At 34.8% G+C, this 22,533-nt stretch overlaps 1 protein-coding gene across 1 annotated transcript in view; it reads right to left on the bottom strand.

Annotated features, from left to right (window-relative positions):
- efemp1.S (EGF containing fibulin extracellular matrix protein 1 S homeolog) overlaps nucleotides 1–22,533 on the bottom strand; it is a 46,122-nt gene that overhangs the window by 8,093 nt on the left and 15,496 nt on the right. The window contains exons 3-7 of the mRNA XM_018265093.2: nucleotides 21,282–21,330; nucleotides 20,382–20,672; nucleotides 10,200–10,322; nucleotides 7,752–7,871; nucleotides 4,641–4,757 (exon numbers count right to left, since the gene is read on the bottom strand). Of these exons, the coding sequence (XP_018120582.1) occupies nucleotides 4,641–4,757; nucleotides 7,752–7,871; nucleotides 10,200–10,322; nucleotides 20,382–20,672; nucleotides 21,282–21,330 (700 nt within the window). The remainder of the gene's footprint in view (nucleotides 1–4,640; nucleotides 4,758–7,751; nucleotides 7,872–10,199; nucleotides 10,323–20,381; nucleotides 20,673–21,281; nucleotides 21,331–22,533) is intronic.

Raw genomic sequence — 22,533 nt, 5'->3', positions numbered from 1 at the left:
AGCACAGTGAATATATTTGTCCTGTTCATGGTTATATTTATAAAGGTGGATAAGAGTGGTGTATTTAATGTGCAAACAGAATTGGAAATTATTTTTCACACTGTGAATGTTTACAAGAGCTTTTTAAATGTGGCAAAAATTGCACATTTTTGGTGGAGGTAAAAATATTTGCAAAACAGTTTGCAAACTGCGAATTTAAATTGCGGTCAACTCTATTTTCGCACACAACAGTCACGCAAACAACTATCTAATTTGCAAGCAGTTTGTGAACATTTGCTTGAAATGCGAATTCGCAAAAACAGAAAGATGTGCACAGCAGTGGAATAATTTAGTGTTCAGAAAACATGGGCAGTACCATATGTAAATAAATTTGTGCAAACTTTATAAATGACCCCCCAATGACTTGGTTTTAGAGAATGTGAGCTTAGAGCTTAGAACTTCTAAAACCACTTAAATGAGAATGTTGAGAAATAAGCCTCCATATTTACTCATAATGATTATCCAGATAATAGTAGTTTGTAAGCTTCATAGAAATATAACTCAATACTTAGAACATTATTTCTCATAAATAAAATGCAGTATATCAAAACTTTATTGATGTTAGATGTTTTGTAAGGAATGTGTTTTGCCAGATAAATGATGAAATATTATTTTTTTAGCCACCACAATTACTTTACGCCTTTTAAATGTCATGTTTTCTCTGCATCAAATGCTGTTTATTCCCTGAGCATATGCTCTGTAAGCTGAAACGCCTCTTCAGTTGAACACTAAATTGAGTAATTTAACAACATTTGCTGAGAATATGAAAATATTTACACTTAAATAAAAAATCTAATTCTGTCAAACATAATCTTTTCATGCACAATAAGAATCACATTTGTGCAAAGAAAAGTCACTTGCAATCGCTGAACAGCAAATAAATCTTGCAGGATTAGCAAGTTTAACCTTTGTTTGACATTCCAAAAGTTGTGTTGGGTGAATTTATTCGCCAGCTGCGAATTCGCGTTAAATTTCCTTGTATCGCCTCTGGCGAATAAATTGATGCCGGCTACAATTCTGATGGTGGCAACAATTCTGACTCCGCGCGACAATTAATAGGCGCCCACTGACTTTAATGTGCGTCAAAATTGTCGCCGGCATCGGAATTGTCACTTGAGTCAAAATTCCGAATTTCACAGGAAATTTGCAAATTTTTCGGCAAAGCAAAACGGAAGAAATTCACCCATCACTGTCCAAAACTTCCATAAATTTTCTACATGTGATCAGTTACCCTAAAAAACTCAAAATTATGGCTGCATACCTAGAGAAGAAGTATCCATTAATTCAATTTTTTTATATGCTGTAGATTTTGGAGGCCTATTTATTAAACCTCAAATTTTTCTGGTAGAGTTTTTAAATGGGAAAACCTTTAATTTTTAGAGGAAAAAAAAACTTGGACTTTTTTTTATACAGTGTAGATTTTAGGGGCCTATTTATTAAACCTCTAGTTTTTCTGGCGAATAAATTGATGCTGGCGACATTTCTGACGTTGGCGACGATTCCGATGCCGGCGACAATTAATAGGTGCCCACTGGCTTTAATGCATGTCAGAAATGTCGCCAGGCATCGGAATTGACACTGACATCAAAATTCCCATTTCACAATTTTTTTGCCATTTTGAGAATTTCACAAGAAAATTTGCAAATTTTTTTGGCAAAGCAAAATGGAGAAAATTCACCCGTCACTGTCCAAAAGCTTCCAGAAATTTTCTACATATGATCAGCTACCTTAAAAAACTCTAAGTTATGGCTGCATACGTAGAAAAGAAGTATCCATTAATTACATTTTTTTTATATACTGTAGATTTTGGAGGCCTATTTATAAAACCTCAAATTTTGTCTGGTAGAGTTTTTAAATGGGAAAAAAATTGAATTTTTAGAGTAAAAAAAACTTGAAATTTTCAAGATTTATTATGCTCTGAAGCTGCTAAAAATCGAAGTTATGGCTGCATACATAGAGAATTGTGGTAGCCATTAGTATTCATTGATTCAATTTTTTTTATACAGTGTAGATTTTAGGGGCCTATTTATTAAACCTCTAGTTTTTCTGGTTGAATTTTTAAAGGGGAAAACCTTGAGTGTTTCAAGATTTATTATGCTCTGAAGCTGCTAAAAAATTGAAGCCAAAATTAAAATCTAAACCAAAATCTAAAACCTGTCAAATCATATAAAAGTCAAGGGCAGATGGTCCCTTAAACGCCTGGAACATGTTTTTTACCTCTCAATAGTTTTAGGCTGTTAGCACTGGTTTTAGTTTGACAGTCCAATAAAATGGAGTTTTCTGGGCTACAATTCAATAGTCACATTTTTGGAGCGACAATTAGAAAAAGTCGCACAATTCAAATTGAAGGTCGATTTTGTTGCACCGATTTTCTCAAGAAGTTTTATTGTTAAATTAAGGGGATTCTGGTCTGGGAGTTTGGTCTAATTTTGAATTGAAAAAAGTTGAGTTTTAGTAAAAAACTAAACCCTTTTTCTCTGCAATAACAAAACAGTACCTTGTATGTGATCCCAACTAAGGTATAAATAATCCTTATTGGTTGGAAAACAATTCAATTGGGTTTATTTAATATTTAAATGATTTTCAGCATTCAGGTATGAAGTTCTAAATTATGGGAAAACCCCAGGTCCCGAGCATTCTGGATAGCAGGTCCCATACCTGTACTTATACAGATCTGTCTATACACTCACATATATACCAGTATCTATACTAACTAGTTATAGATCTTAAGATCACTAGAGCTTCAGATACTGTGCTTGTCCAAGAAATTATCAACTTCAACTGGCAGGGCATTCCCCAACCTCACTCCCTTACAGTATAGAGCCAATTATACCGCTTCAAAGATAAATTTGGTTCCTCTAATAATGTAAAGGGGTGGCCTCTGGTGCATTGATATTTTCTATGGAGAAAAAAGACCACTGCTATTTGTCTATAATGTCTTCTACTGTGCTTGTAAAGAGTAATCATGTCCCCTTACAAGTGCATTTTCCCCAAAGAAAATAATTTTGGGTCCATGTTTTTTGATTTACTAATATGTGTATGGGGTTTTGGTGTTCAATGGTCTTACCCAATCCTCTGATATATAATTACCTTATAACTTCTTTAAACCTTTATCTTATAATTAAGCTAAGAAACCATCTGCTAACTATAACAATAAAGAGTCAAATGGAAGTGTCATGGGGCCAACTAGCTACTCAAAGATTTACAGTTAGAACTAATGAATAATAATAATGATAATGGCTGTATTTGCACCAGGGATAACATTTTTTCATTGATAAATCTGCCCCTAAGTCTACTAGAAAATCACGTAAACATTAAATAAACCCATTAGTCTGTTTCTGCCTCCAATCAGGGTTAATTATATCTTAGTTTGTATCAAGTACAAGGTACTGTTTTATTATTGCATAGAAAAAGGAAATCATTTTGAAAAAATTGGATTATTTGGATAAAATGGAGTCTATGGGAGATGGCCTTTCCATAATTTCAGAGCTTTCTGAATAATGGGTTTCCGTATAACGGATCCTATACCTGCGCCACCTTCTTGTGACTAAAAGTGCAGTTTTTTTACAGGCTTTTACTTGGTTATTAAATGATTTAGATCCAAAACACTTTTATTTCCATAAGTTTTATTCTAGAGTCTTTATAATGCAGTTTTGTTTCTACCTGTATTCCTTTCGGTTCTGAAGATATATATCCTTGTCAGTGCTAGAAATGTTATGATTAAAGCACATATATCAAAGTCTGCCATATTTTCCCCTTCTTTGTTCTTGTTCTTTATATAGTGGGGTAGACAGTCTCAGAGCAGTTATTTTATATTAACTTCTACTTGCTTATAGCTTAATAGCATGAGGCCCCGTGAGTCCTGATGACCACCCTGTATGCAGAAGTTATTAAAGGAATCATAAGTCTTGTATAAAACTTGTGCCACCCAGCTCTCCACGGTACGTATCCAATATAAAAATATTGAAAAAAAAGATAGAATAGGATTCTGAATTAAGAGCATAATACCGGGAGAATACCATTACATTTTAATGTGTCAATATTGTTTTGAAATCAGATAGCAGAAGGGTAGACATAGCTAAAAGAAATAAGAGGAGGGAAGACAATGTAATAAAAGGTGGAAAGTCTAGTCAACTACAGCAACAAATCAGAAGGTGCCATTTACTGGTTATATGTAGTGATGAGAAAATAAATTTGCCTGGTGCGAATTCGCAGCAAATTTCTGCGTTTTGCCGCCGGTGAATAAATTCTCGAAACTCCCAAAAAAATTGGACGCCCATTGACTTTAACACCGGTGTCAAAATTGATGTGAGTGACTTTTCAGCGTCAATTTTTGAGTTTTGCTAATTTTTCACCGTTTCGCAAATTTCGCAGGAAATTTGCAAATTTTTTGGCGAATCAAAACGGGAGAAATTCGCCCATTACTAGTCATATGTTTAAAACCAAACACATGATTGGCTGCTATTTGGTACCTTAGGCAAACTTGTAATTAAAGTAAATAGCAAATTAAGAATACATGAATGCTGATTTTAATAAATGTTAAACTTAGAACATTAATGGTAAACATTTTTTTCCTTCAGTTTAAAGCATAATCATCTTACCTTCACAATTAACTCGATCTCTGCTCAACTCGTAGCCGGTATTACATTGACAGAAGTATGACCCAACCATGTTGTAACATTCCTGCGTGCATGGACTGCTGGCACACTCATCGACATCTGAAAAAGTGCATTTAAAGTTCCTTATCATGTTTAGGAATGATTAAAGCTGGGTCAATAGGTTTCTTGCTTGGGGTTGCTAATATTTAACTTGCAGCATGAAGACAGTTATAGAAACAAAAGGTCATGGTAAGCTCTAATCATTCTCCAGCAAAAGTTGTCCATATGTGTTTGAGTTTATAATACTCACCTTGCAAAGGTGATGGCCATTTGGAACCAGTTTTTCATTATATGTTGAAGTGACTGATAATGTAATGTAGAAATAAAAAAATAGTAATAATGTTTATGTATACTATAAACCTGAGCCCAAATAATTAGGTTTATTTTCTTTTCACTTTTACTATAAATGAAATATCTTCTTAGCTCTTGAGCTTGGAAAACCTACTATAATGGGTCTTCTGGAACAGAATAATATTTGTGACTAAAGCTACTGCTATGCAATGACAATGAGCCCCTTTTCTCAACACTTTGGGGCAGATTTATCAATGGTCGAAGTTAAAATTCGAATTAAAAGAATTCAGAATCAAAGGGTTTTTTTGGAAAAACTTCAAATTGAATTCGATTGAATGAGCTATTACTTCGATTAGTACAATTCAAATTCGATGGACCTATGCAATCAAAAACTGACCTATTCGGCCAAAAAAACTTAGATTAAATTTCGGTTGGTCTTTATGAATTTGAATTTCGAAGTTTTTCGATTCGAAATTCTACCCTTGATAAATCTGCCTCCTAGGGCAGATTTATCAAAGGTCTAAGTGAAAATCCGAATTAAAAAAATTCTAATTTCGAAATAATTTTTGTGTACTTCGACTATGGAATAGTCCAGATTTGATTTGAATTTGAAAAAATGCAAAAATTTGAATTTCGAAATTATCATGTACTGTCTTTTTAAAAATTCGACTTCGACCTTTTGCCATCTAAAACCTGCCAAATTGCTGTTTTAGCCTATGGGGGACCTCCTAGAACCTATTTGGAGTCAATTGGGGGAAAAACTTTGAATCGTACTATTCGAATACAGTATTACTTCAATTCATATGATTCGAATTCGATAAAAAACGGACCTATTCGATTATTTCTGAATTTGAACTTCAAATTCGAAATTCGACCCTTGATAAATCTGCCTTTTAGGGGGTTATTTACTAAAACTTCATTTTTTTCACCAGCCTGTAATTTATTCAAAGAATTCTTAAGGATTAATATAACATAAAATCTAGATTAGAATGTAGCAATTTTGTAACCACACATCTAACTGGTTACTGGAGTGACCTGTTGCTAACTTTACAATTTTTCTGATACTATTCCCTTGCTGTTCTAATAAAATGTTTAATGGTGTTCTATAACAAGCTGCCAGGGCTTGCCACAGTTCTGTTGAATGTTGTTAGGTAAGTATGAGGCATGAGAATGGTCCAGCAAGGGTCCCCAGATAAATATTCTTGACTTCTATAAGCAGTAAATTGTTTTGCTCAAAGTAAATTGCATAGTTATAATATTTACCCAATCAAACATTTTCTAAGCATTTTAAAGAAAAATAAAAGTTCATTCAGATCTGCTGCAAGACCTTCAGGAGTGGTTTGTAGATGCTTCTGCTGTAAGCATGCCACTGCCTTACTCTTTATTAAAGGAAATGATACTCCCCAAGCAATGTAGGTCCCTATAAAAAGATATCGCATAAAACAGCTCATATGTAAAACCCTGCTTCATGTAAATAAACCATTTTCGTAATAATATACTTTACTAGTAGTATGTGCCATTGGGTAATCATAAATAGAAAACTGCCATTTTAAAAAAAAGGGCCGCCCCCTGGGATCGTACAATTCATTGTGCACACAAACATACCAACAAACCATACTTCTTAGGTCACATGAGCCAATTAACAGACAGAGTTCTGTCTTTTGCTTCAATACTTCTTCCTGTTACATTTAGAGCTGTAGTATTTCTGGTCAGGTGATCCAGGCAACACACAGGCCATCACGAAATGTTTGCTCAAGGCAAGAGATGTAAAAGGGCAATATTTACTTAAATATATATTCCAGTTTTGTAAGATTCTTTAATATGCCACTTAATATGATATAAACTATCTGTTGCTTAAGTATTCATTTTGGGAGTATAGTTATCCTTTAAGAGATAAATATGTCTTTTTAGGAGGTGTTATATTTTACCTATCATATAAATAGGGTTGCCCTAAGATCCCCTACATGTTACACACTAAGGGGGTTATTTACTAATCTCCGAATACCCGAAATTCCGGGCTTTTTAGCCCTCGGGTTTAAAAAAAATTCCGAAAAATTTGTGATTTTTTTTAAAGGTCCAATTTTATAAAAAAAAAAATCACAAATTTTTTGGAATTAAACCCAGAGGGCTAAAAAGCCCGAATATAAAAACTCGGCATCTCAAACCTGTCGAGGTTGCATAAAAGTGAATGGGAACAGTCCCATTGATTTTTGGTTTTGTTGGGGGTTTTGGGCAATATCACAATGTTTCAGAGCTTTCAGGGGAAAATTCACAAAAAAATCGTCGAAATCTGAGCTTTTCCCGCAAAGGTAATTTTCGGGAAAATGTAATAATAAATAAGCGTTAAAAACCCGAGCGGGTTAGATTGGAGTTTGTAGCAGCCAATACTGAGATAAATTCGGACCTTGATAAATAACCCCCTTAATTCAGCAGCATATTCCATGGTTACATTTAAACCAACTTGTAAATGAGAGGGACTGTTAAAGGGTTATAATACTCCCCTTTTCAAAATGAGTTCAAATGAAATTGAAAATGAAATGATCAGAGCAAACCACCCTTTTATTATCAGTGGTTAAGCTGAACATCTAATTCTGATTAAAACAAATTCATGGCAAACTTAGTTTTTATATATTTTTTATTGTTAAATGTAGAAAATAAAATAAAGTGTTTAAAAAAACAACATTGTTTTTTATGTGTTGTTTAACAGCTGACATTTATTTCTAAAAATGATGCATATTTTAATTGAAATTTATTAATACTCACCTATGCAGCTATAGTTGTTGGCTGAAAGCTGAAACCCAGGATTGCACTGGCAATAGTATGAACCAAATGTGTTAACACAATGATGATGACAAAATGACGATAATGCACACTCATCAATGTCTGTTTAAGCAGGAAAATAGAATCAAATGCAGTTGCTGTGCATAACAAATCCACTGTCAATGTCAATCTTTGTAAAACATTTTGTAATTACTGTTATAACTTTTTCATTCATCTTGTCAAAGGATTGGTCAAAGTAAAACTTTCACTATGAGATTTTTCTAACACATATCAAACAAGTTGCAAAGAACAGGAAAGCCAACAACATTTTATTTCACTTATTAACGCCACGCAAATCAAGAGAAAATAGCGCTTGTCAATTATTAACAGTAGTGATTGGCGAATTTGCACAAAGTTTTTTTGATGCCGGCGACCGTTCCGACACTGGCGCCAACTGTGACACCATCGACGGTTAACAGATGCCCATTGATTTTAAATCAAAATCGGTGTTTCGTGAATTTTTCGCCCAGTTACGTGAATTTCACGGGAAATTCGCGAAATTAGTGGTGAAGCGAAATGGGACAAATTCGCCCATCATTAATTAACAGTATTGCTTTTGATTTGAGGTATGAGATCCATAATATGGAAACACAGTATCCAAAAAAGCTAAAAAATTACAGAAAGGGGATCTCCCATAGACTCCATTTTGAAGATTAAGACCCCTTATTCAGAAAACTCCCATACCTGTATTTAGTCCTAGTAATGAACTACAGTGATTAATTGATCCAGTTATCCAGTGATGGCCTGGGTGCTCACAATGCACAAGACAAGACATTACTTTGACTAGGGAATAGTCCAAATTCGATTTGAATTTGAAAAAAAATCGAAAATTAGAATTTAAAAATTTATCATGTACTCTCTCTTTAAAAATTAGAATTCATCCATTTGCCATCTAAAACCTGCCGAATTGCTGTTTTAGCCTATGTGGGACCTCCTAGAACCTATTTGGAGTCAATTGGTGAAAAAAGTTTTTTTTGGGAAAAATTTTGATTCGTACGATTCGAATTCGGACCTATTTGGCCAAAAAAACCCTCGATTGTTTTTAAAATAAATCTCGGTTTGTCTTTTTGAAATCGAATTTCCAAGTTTTTAAATTTGACCCTTGATAAATCTGACCCTTGATGTTTATCAAGAGCAAAAAACTTGAATAATTAAATTTTGCATCTAAAAGCTGGCGAGTTTATGAAGAAGTCAGTGGGAGTAGTATTTTCAAATTCTTAGCTATTTTTCAATGTAAGATATCAAGAACTAGAAACTGTGATTTCATTGTTTCAAAGTTTTTCATGTTTTTATGATGTCAAAGTTTTTTTTTTCTTAAGGGCACATTTGAGATTTTCAAGTTTTTTGAATATTTTCTATTTATTTCAACTCAATTTTCCCATTATTTAATAATAAAAAGCTTACCAAACTTCCATCAATCTGACTTAATTTACTAACAATTCAGATCAAAAAGTCAAATGGGAAAAAAAAGTAGAGACAAAATTGTTCGACAATTGGGTTTGTAACTTTTTAAATTAGACACTCAAATTGAGCAACTCTTTTGAGTTGTCGCCCGAAAAACGCAATTTTGGATTATCGAACGAAAACGAGACCAGATCATGAAGGCAAGAAACATTTTCAAATTATTAAAGGGACGTCTGCCATTGACATGATTTCAACAGGTTTTAGTGTTTTCAGATTTGGATTTTAGCAGTTTTGGAGCATAATAAATCGATTATATTTCCCCTCTAAAAATTAGAGTTTTCCCTTTTAAAAACTCTACCAGAAAGATATGAGGTTTAAAAAATAGTCCCCCAAGTTTTTTATTTTTGTTAAATCAGATTAAAGTCATAGTAAGTTAGACAAAAAATATTGTAACATTTGATTCTACGGAGCCTATTTACTAACACATTTCTTTTTTTCACAAATCTCTAAAAAAAGTATTTCTTTAAAACTAGTAAAATTCAAGATTTATTAATGGGCAGATTTATCAACGGTCAAATTAAAAATTCAAATTCGGTCAGATCTCGATCGGTGAAGCCTGTCGGAGGGCCCCATACACGGGCCAATAAGCTGCCGACTCGGTCTGTCGGCAGCTTTTATCGGCCCGTGTATGTCCACCTTAACTTAGAATATATTTAGAATATGTAGGGAATGAATAAAAACTAGTTTGAAAGGAATGATTGATTAAATAAACAAAAACTTTAATTAGATTACATAAGGTTTGCAATGGATTAAATAGCAATGGGACAGAGGGTTTATTGTAGCAGCTGAATACCTATTTACTTTTTAAAAAAAAATTAAGTGGTGGGCTATATCTACTACTGTAAAGTGAATAAAGATTTAATAAATGTACTATTATGTTATGTACAATTTTACTAATACTAAAGTATTCAGAGATGGGATACTCACCAACACATTGATCCCCTCTTTTTTGAAGTCCCCTGGGGCATTGGCAGCTGAAAGAACCTCTCAGATTGGAGCAGATTTGATCAGGTCTGCAATTGTGGGTTCCTGCAGCACATTCATCTATGTCTGTCACAGAAAATATTATAAAATATATGAATTTCGGTCCAGGGCAAAACATTTTAAAATATTCTAAAACAGGGTTAAGAGAATCAAATGTACAACTTTCTTGTTTGTATATCAGTCACATGTTTTTAAGGATTCTGATTCAGTTGGGCCAAGCAATTGTATTCCACTGAATCCAAATCCTGCTGAAGAAGACCAAATCCCAAACCAAATCCTGCTGATTATTTCTATTGAGGGTTTTTTCCTGTAGTCTTGTTTATTTTTCCATTGGTCAAATTGTTTCTGGCAGTTTCTAAACCTGCACTTCAACAAATTATTTGATAGCTGAATTTTATATTTTATATTCTTCCTTTGCAGAATTTTGGCAAAAAGGTAAAATAATTAAAACAGCTCCATATTACTTTTTCTATTTTTCTAAAAAAAAGCAGTGTAGGGGTATGCTCCCTGCATCTATGTAATGTAATGTTCAGGATAACATGGGAAAAGGAAAATACAAATAAAGTTTAACACCTTTATGCTTATTACAAAGGGAAGTGGAAAGTTGCTTGTGGTCCCATTTAGCCTGGAGTTCAAAATGGGATTTAAAAACTGTTTGCATTTAGTTCTTTATACTTAATCTAGTATACTGTAAGGGGCAGATTTATCAAGGGTCGAATTTCGTATTTGAAAAACATACAAATTCAAATTCAAAAAGACCAACCAAAATTAAATCAAAGGTTTTTTTTGGCCGAATAGGTCAGTTTTCGATTGAATTTGAATCATAGGTATTTAAGTAATTGAGCATTAGATCGAATTCGATCTTGATTCAGATTTTGATTTGATTTGATCAGATTTGATTTTTCCACCAATCCGCCAATCGACTCCAGGAAACTTCAAAGGAGGCTGGCAAAAACCTGGGACCCACAAAATAGTTAAGCTGGAGTCAGATGGCAAAGGGTTAAAAAAGCTTACATTTTATTTTTCCAAAAATTAAGAACCAGGGCGTTTCGTGTCTACCAAGGACACTTAGGGGCCCATTTACTTAGCTTGAGTGAAGGAATAGAATAAAAAAAACTTCGAATTTAGAATGTTTTTTTTGGCTACTTCGACCATCGAATTGGCTACTTCGACCACGACTTCGAATCGAACAATTCGAACTAAAAATCGTTCGACTATTCGACCATTCGATAGTCGAAGTACTGTCTCTTTAAAAAAAACTTCGACCCCCTACTACGCCACCTAAAACCTACTGAGGTGCCATGTTAGCCTATGGGGAAGGTCCCCATAGGCTTTCTAACAATTTTTAGGTCGAAGAAAAATCGTTCGATCGATGGATTAAAATCCTTCGAATCGAACGATTCAAAGGCTTTAATTGTTCGATCGAACGATTTGCGGTAAATCCTTAGACTTCGATATTCAAAGTCGAAGGATTTACATTCGGCAGTCGAATATCGAGGGTTAATTAACCCTCGATATTCGACCCTATGTAAATCTGCCCCTTAGTCATAGGTTATAGGAGGTCCCCCATAGGCTAAAACAGCAATTCGGCAGGTTTTAGATGGCGAATGACCGAAGTCCAATTTTTAAAGAGAGATTACATGATAAATTTCGAAATTTGAATTTTCTACTTTTTTTCAAATTCAAATTGAATTTGGACTAATCCCTAGTCAAAGTACACAAAAATTAACTCGAATTTTCACTTCGACCTTTGACCAATCTGCCCCTAAGTTTTACATTATATTGTAATGTATCAATGCTGTAATGTTTCTGGCATTAACTGACATTTTTCACATCAGAAAGTGCTGTAACACAGCCATGGAATTATCACAAAACGTAACACATATCCAACATAGGAAATGTGAAAATATTTTTTGTAGTTAGTTTAAGAGCAAATTCCTGACATTTTTCACATCTCCTTTCTCCAAATCCCAGATCTTTTTCTGTCCATGTACACAGAGTTAATTTCAAAAATAGAAGAAAAAATCGTGTATTGGACTGGTTACAACCAGGTGTGAGTTTTACAACCATGTGTGACAAACTAAAAAGAAAAATCAGGCTTTTATGTTGTCAGGTGCATGTTTTCTAAAAACATATATTTCACTTTAACTTTCTTATCTAGGCAGTCTGACAAATAAGGTTCTGTCAGTGGGAGAGAAAGCAGAGTATGCAATGAAAATGCTTGCTTTTATCTTGGCTTTATGAAAGAGAATGGTATTTCCCATAAGCAGCTGCTTTATACTAATATAATACTTTCATTATGTATAATGTACTAAAAATAAAACATATTACATCTAAATGAACATCTTGGAACTCACTGTACCAACCAGTTAATGAATACCAAATAATTACACATTTTGGGGATCCTATTTTACTGAATAAAACATTGGTACATGCACTCCTATATATGAAAGATACACTGTTCCACAATTTTTTTATGAACCTTTGTGCAAGAAAAAGAACTCTTGTGATAAAAATAAGCAATCATGGCTGGTTCCATTCACATAAAATAAACACAATTATGTTAATGTACAAAGTCAGCAATGAGTACAAACCCTAACCTAATTTGTTTTAAAGTAGAAGGAAAGGTTCTATTTACCTGGGGGTGCCAAAAGTTAGGCACCCCCAAGTGATTGTATATACTTACCTTACACCCCAGCCCAGCGCTCCTATTAGGAGAAAACTGCACCAGCTCGAAGTATCCAAGTGAGCACCATGGATGGATCGTCTTCCTTCTTTTTCTTTCTTCGCGCATGCACAGTAGTGCAAAAAGCTGAACTCTAACAAAGAAGTCAGCTATTTCATTCTACTGCACATGTGTCTGCCCCAGGAAATTTGAAGAAAGATAAGAAGAAAGCCAACTTCGAATATTGAAGTCGAAGGATTTACCGAATTTCCTTCGTTCGTATGATAGAAGGAAAAATCGTTTTTAATCCATCGATCGAACAATTTTCCTTCTATCAAAAAAAGCTAGGAAAGCCTATGGGGACCTTCTCCATAGGCTAACATTGGTGCTCGGTAGGTTTTAGACGGTGAACTAGGTGGTCGAAGTTTATATTAAAGAGACAGTTCTTCGACTATCGAATGGTCGAATAGTCGAACGATTTTTAGTCAAAGTCGTAGGTCAAAGTAGCCAATTCGATGGTCGAAGTAGCCAAAAAAATACTTCGAAATTCGAAGTATTTTTTATTCTATTCCTTCACTCGAGCTAAGTAAATGTGCCCCTAAGTGTTAAAATAGCTAATATACTATTGGTTATAACATATGTACTGATTCTATTGACAAGATTCTTGCATGCAGAGATTTATTTCTGTGTGGGCAACATGAAAACTGATGTGTTTACTATTTGTCAGATGTTAACTGTCAGAAAAATCAACTCTTAGGCTTTTCCTAAAGGTTTTTCAAAGCTGAGCTTTTTGCCAAGGGTAAATATTTAAAAATGACTATATGCAGTGGCGTAACTAGATATTACTGGGCCTCACAGCAAATTATTTTTCAGGCCCCCAAAATGTTTTGGGGTTGACTTGTTTCTCCAATATTTATTGAAATTTTATATGAATTAGGGCCCATGGGGCCCCTATACCTCCTGGGCCCCCCTGAAGCTGCAGGGTCTGCTTCCTCTATAATTACGCCCCTGACTATATGACTCAGAGCACAAATATCCTATGTGAGCCTCCCATGGATTCATTACTTGGGTTCTCCTGTTTTATGACATGTACAGGCAATTGAAATGATATACAGTATATTGTGTTCTTCAGCTTGTGATAGAAAAGCAATGTAATTGAATATTTGAAATGTTTGGTAATTGTTATTGGCAAAGACTGTGCTGCTGGGTGAGTTCTATTTGAGGTATTGAAATCATATCCTGGGGTTAAAACTGAGCAAAATCTTACTGTAAAAATAGTGCCCCCAAAGATATCGTCTGATCCATTAAGGATAGAGTGTAGGCATTGCCTTATCCATGTTATATGTTAAGTGGAACTCCTAAAGGATTTCACGAGGCATTTATGGGCGGAGATATGCAAATCGCTCCTTTATGTCCCTTTGGCCAACTATGCATCCAGAACCGCTGTTTTTATAGCACAGTCTCACTCTAACCAGGCTAGGTTCTCTGCGTCGCTACTCCACAAGTCCTACCCAATCAGAAGTCATGTTCCAATATCTTGCACTGATGAAATCTAACAAGATTGAAACAGGCTGTCTGCAAGTTTATATATATGGCTCTGAACTATTAGGCTGTATCTGTGCTAAAAAAAATTAATGGTTCTGGATGCATAGTTGGCCACAGGGACATAAAGGAGTGATTTGCATTTCTTCACCCATAATGCCTTATGGAAGAGTCTAACTCTCATTTGTGGTATTAATGCAGTGCTATGTATATGGCACAAGACAAGTAAATATCTTCTGTCTTAAGAAGGCTTTATGTTGCACACATATTCTTCATAAGTAGGAAACCTGAACTGGCATAAATAGACTACAAATAGACAGTGGTGCAACTAGATGTTACTGAGCCCCACAGCAAATTCAATTTAAGACCCCAAAACATTGTTAATTTGACCTTTGTGTACCTGTTTTTAACGATGACTTAAGAAGAATGGCCACTAGACGGCAATACATCTATCAATAATTTTACTCTGCAGAATAGTAATGAGGGCGGCACAGCTTGACAAATATGGACTGATTTCAGTTTCCTCATTTTGGTGTTTAGCTCAAGAAAGCAAAAAAAACATTTTCCATGATTAAAACAATAGGGGGTATACTGTCCCTTAAAGCTCCTTGTATTTATTTTGTACATGTTAAAAAAATACAGAATACAGTGACCACATTTGGTAAGAGTCAATGTCATGGCCAGACCTCAGGGCTCCCCTACTGTGCACATTTTTAGGGCTATGTCACAGGAGCATTATGTTCTCCACTACTGAGTAATAGAAATCAAAATAAGATGATATATGTCTCTTTCAACTGACTGCATTGGATGGGCTGTGAAGAGCCACTCTAGGTACCTTTACCCCTTTTCTATCACCATTTCTATTATATATCATATTGTATTGTTACTGGGCACTACATTATCCTTTCTACATCTCTGAATGATTCATTAACATCTCCCTTCTTTCACATACATATTTTGCCTTTCCTCAATTCACCAACTGTCCACCAGCTTTAGCATCTTTCGCTCTTCTGTATTTACCAACCCCTGGCTGGGGTGCTGCGCCAATGAGGCAAGATGAGAAACTCACAAGAAAATCTGCCCGAACCAGTTAACAGGGATGACAAAAAGCTGCTCTAGGTAACTTTATCAGACCATAAATGTATTATTATTATTATTTATTATTTTAGTGGAGAGAGAACAATTGAAGGAGAAACAAACCCTTAATAAAAAAAACCATACCCCGCTACCCTAGATAGACCCCCTCCCTCCTCCCCCCAGCCTAGCTGCTACCCCAAGAGCCATCTTTTTCGGTAATCTTCAGAATGAGACCAGAACTTCATCGATTTACGTAAGTTTCGGCGCATGTACAGAAAATTGCTCCAACTGTCTCCATCCGAAGATTACTGAAGAGAAGAAGATGGCTGCCGTGAACTCCGCTGGACAGAATCTGCACGGAGGGGTACGTAAAGAGTTAGGGGCATTTGCCCCGGGGGGAGGGGCAGCTATTAAAGCATAAGTAAACCTTTAAAATAAGTGCATGTAGAATTGATGAGGGTGCTATTCTAAGACATTTTGCAATGTGCATTCATTATTTATTTTGGTTTTATTCCAAAGTATTAAGGAATACATGTACTGTTAACATGAATGAATTTGGTGACAGCAGTGCCACCGGCTGGCCAGTTTCTGACCAGTATGACCACCAAGTAGTCCAGGAAGTTGTCAGGAGAAAGAAAGAGGCGGCTCTGATGTTCTTCTGCTTTGGAAAGATGTGCGGAAGTTTATACTTGTTTTCCAAAGCAGAGTACCATCAGAGAAGCCCTTTTTCTTTCTCCTGACAACTTCCTTGACTACTTGGTGGTCAGACTGATCAGAAATTTGCCAGCAGGTGGTGCTGTTGTCATCAAATTAATTCATTTTAACAGTACATGTATTCCTTAAAGGGATACTTTCATGGGAAAACATGTTTTTTTCAAAATACATCGGTTAATAGTGCTGCTCCAGCAGAATTCTGCACTGAAGTCCATTTTTCAAAAGACCAAACAGATTTTTTTATATTCAATTTTAAAATCTGACATGTGGCTAGACATATTGTCAGTTTCCCAAAAAAACATGTTTTCCTTTTTCTTGAAATAAAAATAAATAAATAGTGAATGTATAATACAAAAGTGCTTAGAATAATCCCCTCATCAATTTTACATTCACTTATTTTAAAGGTTTAGTTATCCTTTACACTAGTAGCAACAGCACCTTTTATGGTGTTGAAATGAAAGCATTTTTCTTATTATATAGAGAATTTCTCAACCAAGACAAACAGTAGTATTTCTTTATTATGGGTGTATATTCAAGTAGAAGAAGAGTTTCATTCACACAAAACAATACCCCATACTGTCTATTTAAGGTAAAACAAACTTTTTTAAAGCAGAGTACTGTTTGACCTGAAGAGAGAGAGCACTCTTTAAAAGCTTCTACAAAAATCACTTCAGTGTTTTAGAAAATATATTTCCTAAATAAAAAGAAGGCCTGAAGTGGTTTTAATATGATCCCTATGTAGATTTCCATTTATTTTTTGCCAAAGAAAATATGTAGTGTTTACATGGTCAGGCTTAAATGCTGCAGTGCTCAGAAGGGAGTGGACAACAGCACCAAAACAGAAGGCTCTTTACATTAGTGTTCAACATGATGTCAGTAAGAGTGCAGAGTTACAGCCCTCCTGAGTCAATTATTATTTTTAAAGTAGGTCCCACAATATCATGTTTATTGTAAGAAATAATTTAATGCCGCTGGAGTGGAAAAAAAATGTCATACATCTGTAGGTAATTACGCGGAGAGCACATCGTGTTTTGATTAGCTGCGTAATATAATAAACCCTAAGTGTGAAATGTGTAACACCTTTATCAAATAAAATAATGAAATGCTGGGCTTGAAATAAGGGGCTGAGCTGCTTTTCATAAACCTACTCTAGTTCTTCCTAAGTGATCGGCAATACAATGTGCAACTTAAAGGGCAAGTCTCTTCTCATCTGAAAAATACTGTATTTACATTTTTATGGCTGATTATTATGAGAGATTTGCCATTTTGTGGAGGCTTGATTATTAAAGGTCGAATTATAGAGGTTTTATAGGTTTTTGAAACCAAAACTAAACTTACAAAATTTAAAACCATGATTGTTATTAAATGTATTAAAGATCTAAATCTAAAAACCTCTAAAAATTAGATGTTTTTTGGACAATGCCTAGCGAAAAAAATCTGAAAATGTCTAAAGTCCAAATTGATTAAAAGTGATCCATTAAGATCAGCGCAGCTCCCATTGACTTCTATTGGACCTGGGCAAACTTTTACTTGCCGAAGTTTTGCATGGTTTTTACACTAAGGGGCAGATTTATTAAGGGTTGAAGTGAAAATTGGAATTTTTTAATTTTATTTTTGGTCAAAACTCTCAAATCTGAATTGTAAATTATCCAAACTCAATTAGAGTTTCAATTAGAGTTTTAATTTGAATTCTTATTTCTAAATTTAATATACTCTGACCCTTTAAGAACTCAAATTTGACTATTTGCCATCTAAAACCGAATTACTGTATAAATCAATTGGAGAGGTCCAGGGATCAATTTGGTGATTTCGGCAGCCTTCCTGACATTCGAATCGAGTTATACTAATTTGAATCGAATTAGATTTGAGTTTTTGGGCTGATTCAATTCGTCCGAGCTGAGAAAATTTGATTTTATTAATACATTTCGATTGGTCAAACTTCGAATTTATGGGAGTTTTAAAAAACTCACTTGAATTTGAAATTAAACCCTTGATAAATGTGTCTCCCTATTTCAAATTTGTAGAGTTTTTAAGAAATATAGGTAAAACATGAATTTTTCAAGATTCATGGAAAAAAAAATCACAATCACAGTAATTGACCCCTAAGACATACTTCTTTGGCTAATATCTAACACATTTAAAATACCAATTTTCAACAAGTCCTTGTAAGTAGCTGCCTGTAGGCTGCTATGAAACATCACTTCCAGCAACAGTTTATCTTTAATTTAATCAGCCGGAAACACTCTATAACATAAAAGTAGCATATTGCCCTTTACTATCTGGCCATATCTTGGCACTTAAGGGCCAATGTCCAAACTTTTGTGAACTTTTGCTCTCCTATTTGTTTCTGTATGTTATTCACACACTGAGACTGTAAGACTGATAGCAGTGTTTCATTGTATGCAAAATATATTCTACAGGTATAGGATAGGTTATCTGGAAAGCTCTATGGAAAGGTCTTCTCCCATAGACTCCATTTTATCAAAATAATCCCAATTTCCCCTTTTCTCTGTAATAATAAAACAGTACTTTGTACTTGATCCAACCTATGATATAATGAATCCTTATTGGAAGCAAAACCAGTCTATTTGGTTTCTTCAATGTTTAAATTATTTTCTAGTAGATTTAAGGTATGAAGATCCAAATTACAGAAAGGTCCTTAGGATTCTGGATAACAGGTCCCATACCTGTACTAGAATATATAAGTCTTTATTCTAAGATATTGTAGATGATGCTAGCATGGAGAATTACAGTCTGGTATAGATTGCAATTTGTATGATAAAAGCAGGATTTGTATATTAATGTGAGTAGCTGAAACTAGTTTACTAGTGGCAAAACAAACCAGTCCACTATACTCACAGTTTTCCTTGTAAATAAACAGTTTTTCAGGGTGTAATTAGGATCATATGGAAAGTGATGTCACCTGCTACACATGGAAACTCAGTTCAATATGCACGGCACATGAGGCTGTGCATGTCGAGGTGGAGCAAAGTGTTGAATTGGTGTATTGTGAAAATGGTTTGTGGTCTCATAAAGAGAACTGAACTGTTGAAACTTTGTTGATTTGGATCAGTACTTGCAAATTTGCACAGTAAGCAGAGGCATCATTGACTAACGTTATCATGCTGTTAGTTCCCTTTCCTGTACAATAATATAATATAGAAACAAGTGCATTTGAAAAAGACTCAGATCCAAAAATCATCCAGTGGAACTTGGAGATGTGTAAACAACATGATTCCACTCTTCACATAAACATACTGCATACAGGTATGGGACCTTTTTATCAAGAATGCTTGGGACCTGGGGTTTTCCGTAATGTGAAACTTCATACATTAAGGGGCAGATTTATCAAGGGTCGAATTGGAAAAATTGGATTTTTAAATTCTAATTTCGAGCTCATTTTATTGTACTTCAACTAGGGAATAGTCAAAATTCTATTTGAATTTGAAAAAAATTAGAAAATTCAAATATCGAAACCTATCATGTCCTGTCTCTTTACAAGTTTTGAATACGATCGTAATTCAATTCGAACGATCGAATGCAGCCTATACACTCGAAGTTAAAAAATTCAATTTTTTTTAATGAATTTCGGTTCGTTTGAATTTCGAGTTGATGGGAGTTTAAAAAAATCTGCCCCTAAGTCTACTGTAAAACCATATAAACATGAAAATAAACCAAATAGGCTGGTTATGCTTCAAATAAGGATTCATTTAGAAAGGTGTATGTAATTTTACACCATGCAAATGCCAGATGTGCCGCCGTCATTATACACTGCTTTTGGCGGAAATCGATCTAAGAAAATACGCATAAAAATTTTACGATGACTTTTACGTAGTTTTTTTACCCGGTGTATTATTAAATATGCCCCTTAGTTTGGATCAAGTACAAGGTACTGTTTTATTATTACAGAGAAAAAGGAAATCATTTTTCAAAATCTGGATTAATTGGATAAAAAGAAGTCTATGGGACATGGCTTTTCTGTAATTTAGAGCTTTCTGGATAACAGATCCCAAACCTGCACTGCAAATGTGATTGCAATGCAATGCAAATATGGGTATACTGTATTCACTATTGCATTACCATGCTGTATGAATAGTCTAGATCTAGATACGAATAGAATTACTTACCTTGGCACATATTTTGTGCATTGGGTTCATAGCCAGGTGCACACTGTATTCGCTGTGGGGAATTTGGAACTGTGTGTTGAACATCAGGGGGGTTATGGACTTCCACTGCTGCATTTTGTCCATTCGTTTGCTGGGAGCCAGTAGGCTCCTGTGGTGTGCTAGGGTTATCATCTTGTCCATTATTAACCAGTATTTGGGCAGTTCTTGGTAAGCAAAGATACCCTCCATAGTGGTTAACACATTTCATTCCACCCTTACATGCATCATGTACAATTTCACATTCATCAACATCTGGGAGAAGAAATAATACTGATTAATTTTAGACTTTACCGCACTAAAAAAAAGTTCATTTAAAGGGGACCCGTCACCCAAAAAAATTATTCAAAATCCTATTTTATCCCATTAGTCAAGCAAAATTAACTTAAATTACACTATATAAATTATTTGAATCTTGTTTCCTTCAGTCTAGGAATTCATAATTATAGCAAGCAGACAGGAGCCATTTTGTGGACACTGTTATTAATTCAAGCCTTGCATCATCTCAGAACCTTGTTTGTGCATCAAAATGGGGGACCTGATGTCCATCCCCATGCCCTGGTTATACAATTGAATGGTGAAGAGAACGGGGGAATGTGTGGAGAGCAGTGACATCTAGGAAGTGCTGAATGGAAAGTGAAAGTAATTGTCTGCCCCGCCTCTATGCCTAAGGCATAGAGGAGGGGAAGACAATATTTGACAGCTGATATTTTTAATTGAGTTTACAACAGCTTTACAAAAGGACTTTTATTATACAGATTTTTGTGTCTGGGTGACAGGTCCACTTTAACAAATCAGAAACACAATTATAAAATAATGTATAGAAATGAAAAGCCTACACCCCAAACAGACAATATACATTACCTTTGCATTGTTGTCTTATTGGGTCCCACTCGTAGCCATCAGTACATTGCTGGAAAGAAATAATGTTAATTTCATGAGCTATTCATCAGAAATGCAACAAGGTAGAAATACTTTTTCGTTGGGAATATACAATACAATGTACTGATAAATAAATATTTTATTTCGATATTTTTTATATCAATTTATTTGCTGAGAATTATATAAGAAAATGTAAAACAGTAAATATTTGCACAAAGAGCATTATAGTAAAGTGCTTTGTTTCTAAAAAGAAATACCGCGTATATCTGGCATACAGATGTTGGACACTGCTAGGGTATGAGCTTATTGTACCTTAGGGAGATGTTCAGTAAATCAACCATTTTATTACTGCATTTCCATGTGTATTTTCTATCATGATTTATACAAACCTGCTGCACAGAAACAGAATCTACAGATAATGCATTATTCTAGCACGGTCATTTTTACAGCTTTTATCTTCTCACAAGGCATGGAAGAGACAACCACTCTGTTTAATTCTGCTTATTTAATAGTTTCATGGAGATTCACGACTACTTGGTTTGCATGGATCGGGTCTAACTATTTATTAACCATATTGTTTTTAAGTTAAGGGGGGCAAATAGTTAAAAAGAGATCTGAAGTACTCTCTGATATCCCCTCCTTCCTTAATCGTTCCTTCGCTTTTAATAAAACTGGGTTTGAAGAGTTATGAACTTTGAAAGCTGTGCATTTATCCATCCCTTTCTTGATGCTTACTACTGTACGGTGTCCTGCTATTGCTGTAAGCAACCAGGAATTCTACAATTCTCACTCAAAACAAAAATCCCTTAAAAAAAAAGGATAAAACCTTCTTTCAAAAATAAGGAATTACCTTATGTGTATCTGTAGAATATAGTTCCCTAACTATGGGCCTGACCTTCTTGGAAACAGTGTATTGGGAGCAGCGTGGAGGCCAGTAATTGTCTTCCATTACTCACTTATTCTTAAAGGGATACTGTCATGGGAAAACATTTTTTTCCCAAAACGAATCAGTTAATAGTGCTGCTCCAGCAGAATTCTGCACTGAAATCCATTTCTCAAAAGAGCAAACAAGAATTTTTTTATATTCAATTTTGAAATCTGACATGGGGCTGGACATATTGTCAATTTCCAAGCTGCCCCAAGTCATATGACTTGTGCTCTGATAAACTTTAATCACTCTTTACTGCTGTACTGCAAGTTGGAGTGATATCACCCCCTCTCTTTCCCCCCCCAG

This window comes from Xenopus laevis, chromosome 5S (genome assembly GCF_017654675.1).
Source record: "Xenopus laevis strain J_2021 chromosome 5S, Xenopus_laevis_v10.1, whole genome shotgun sequence".
NCBI classification, from domain to species: Eukaryota; Metazoa; Chordata; class Amphibia; order Anura; family Pipidae; genus Xenopus; species Xenopus laevis.
Note: the sequence above shows the minus strand (reverse complement) of the source record. Positions and strands in the feature narration are given on the sequence as shown.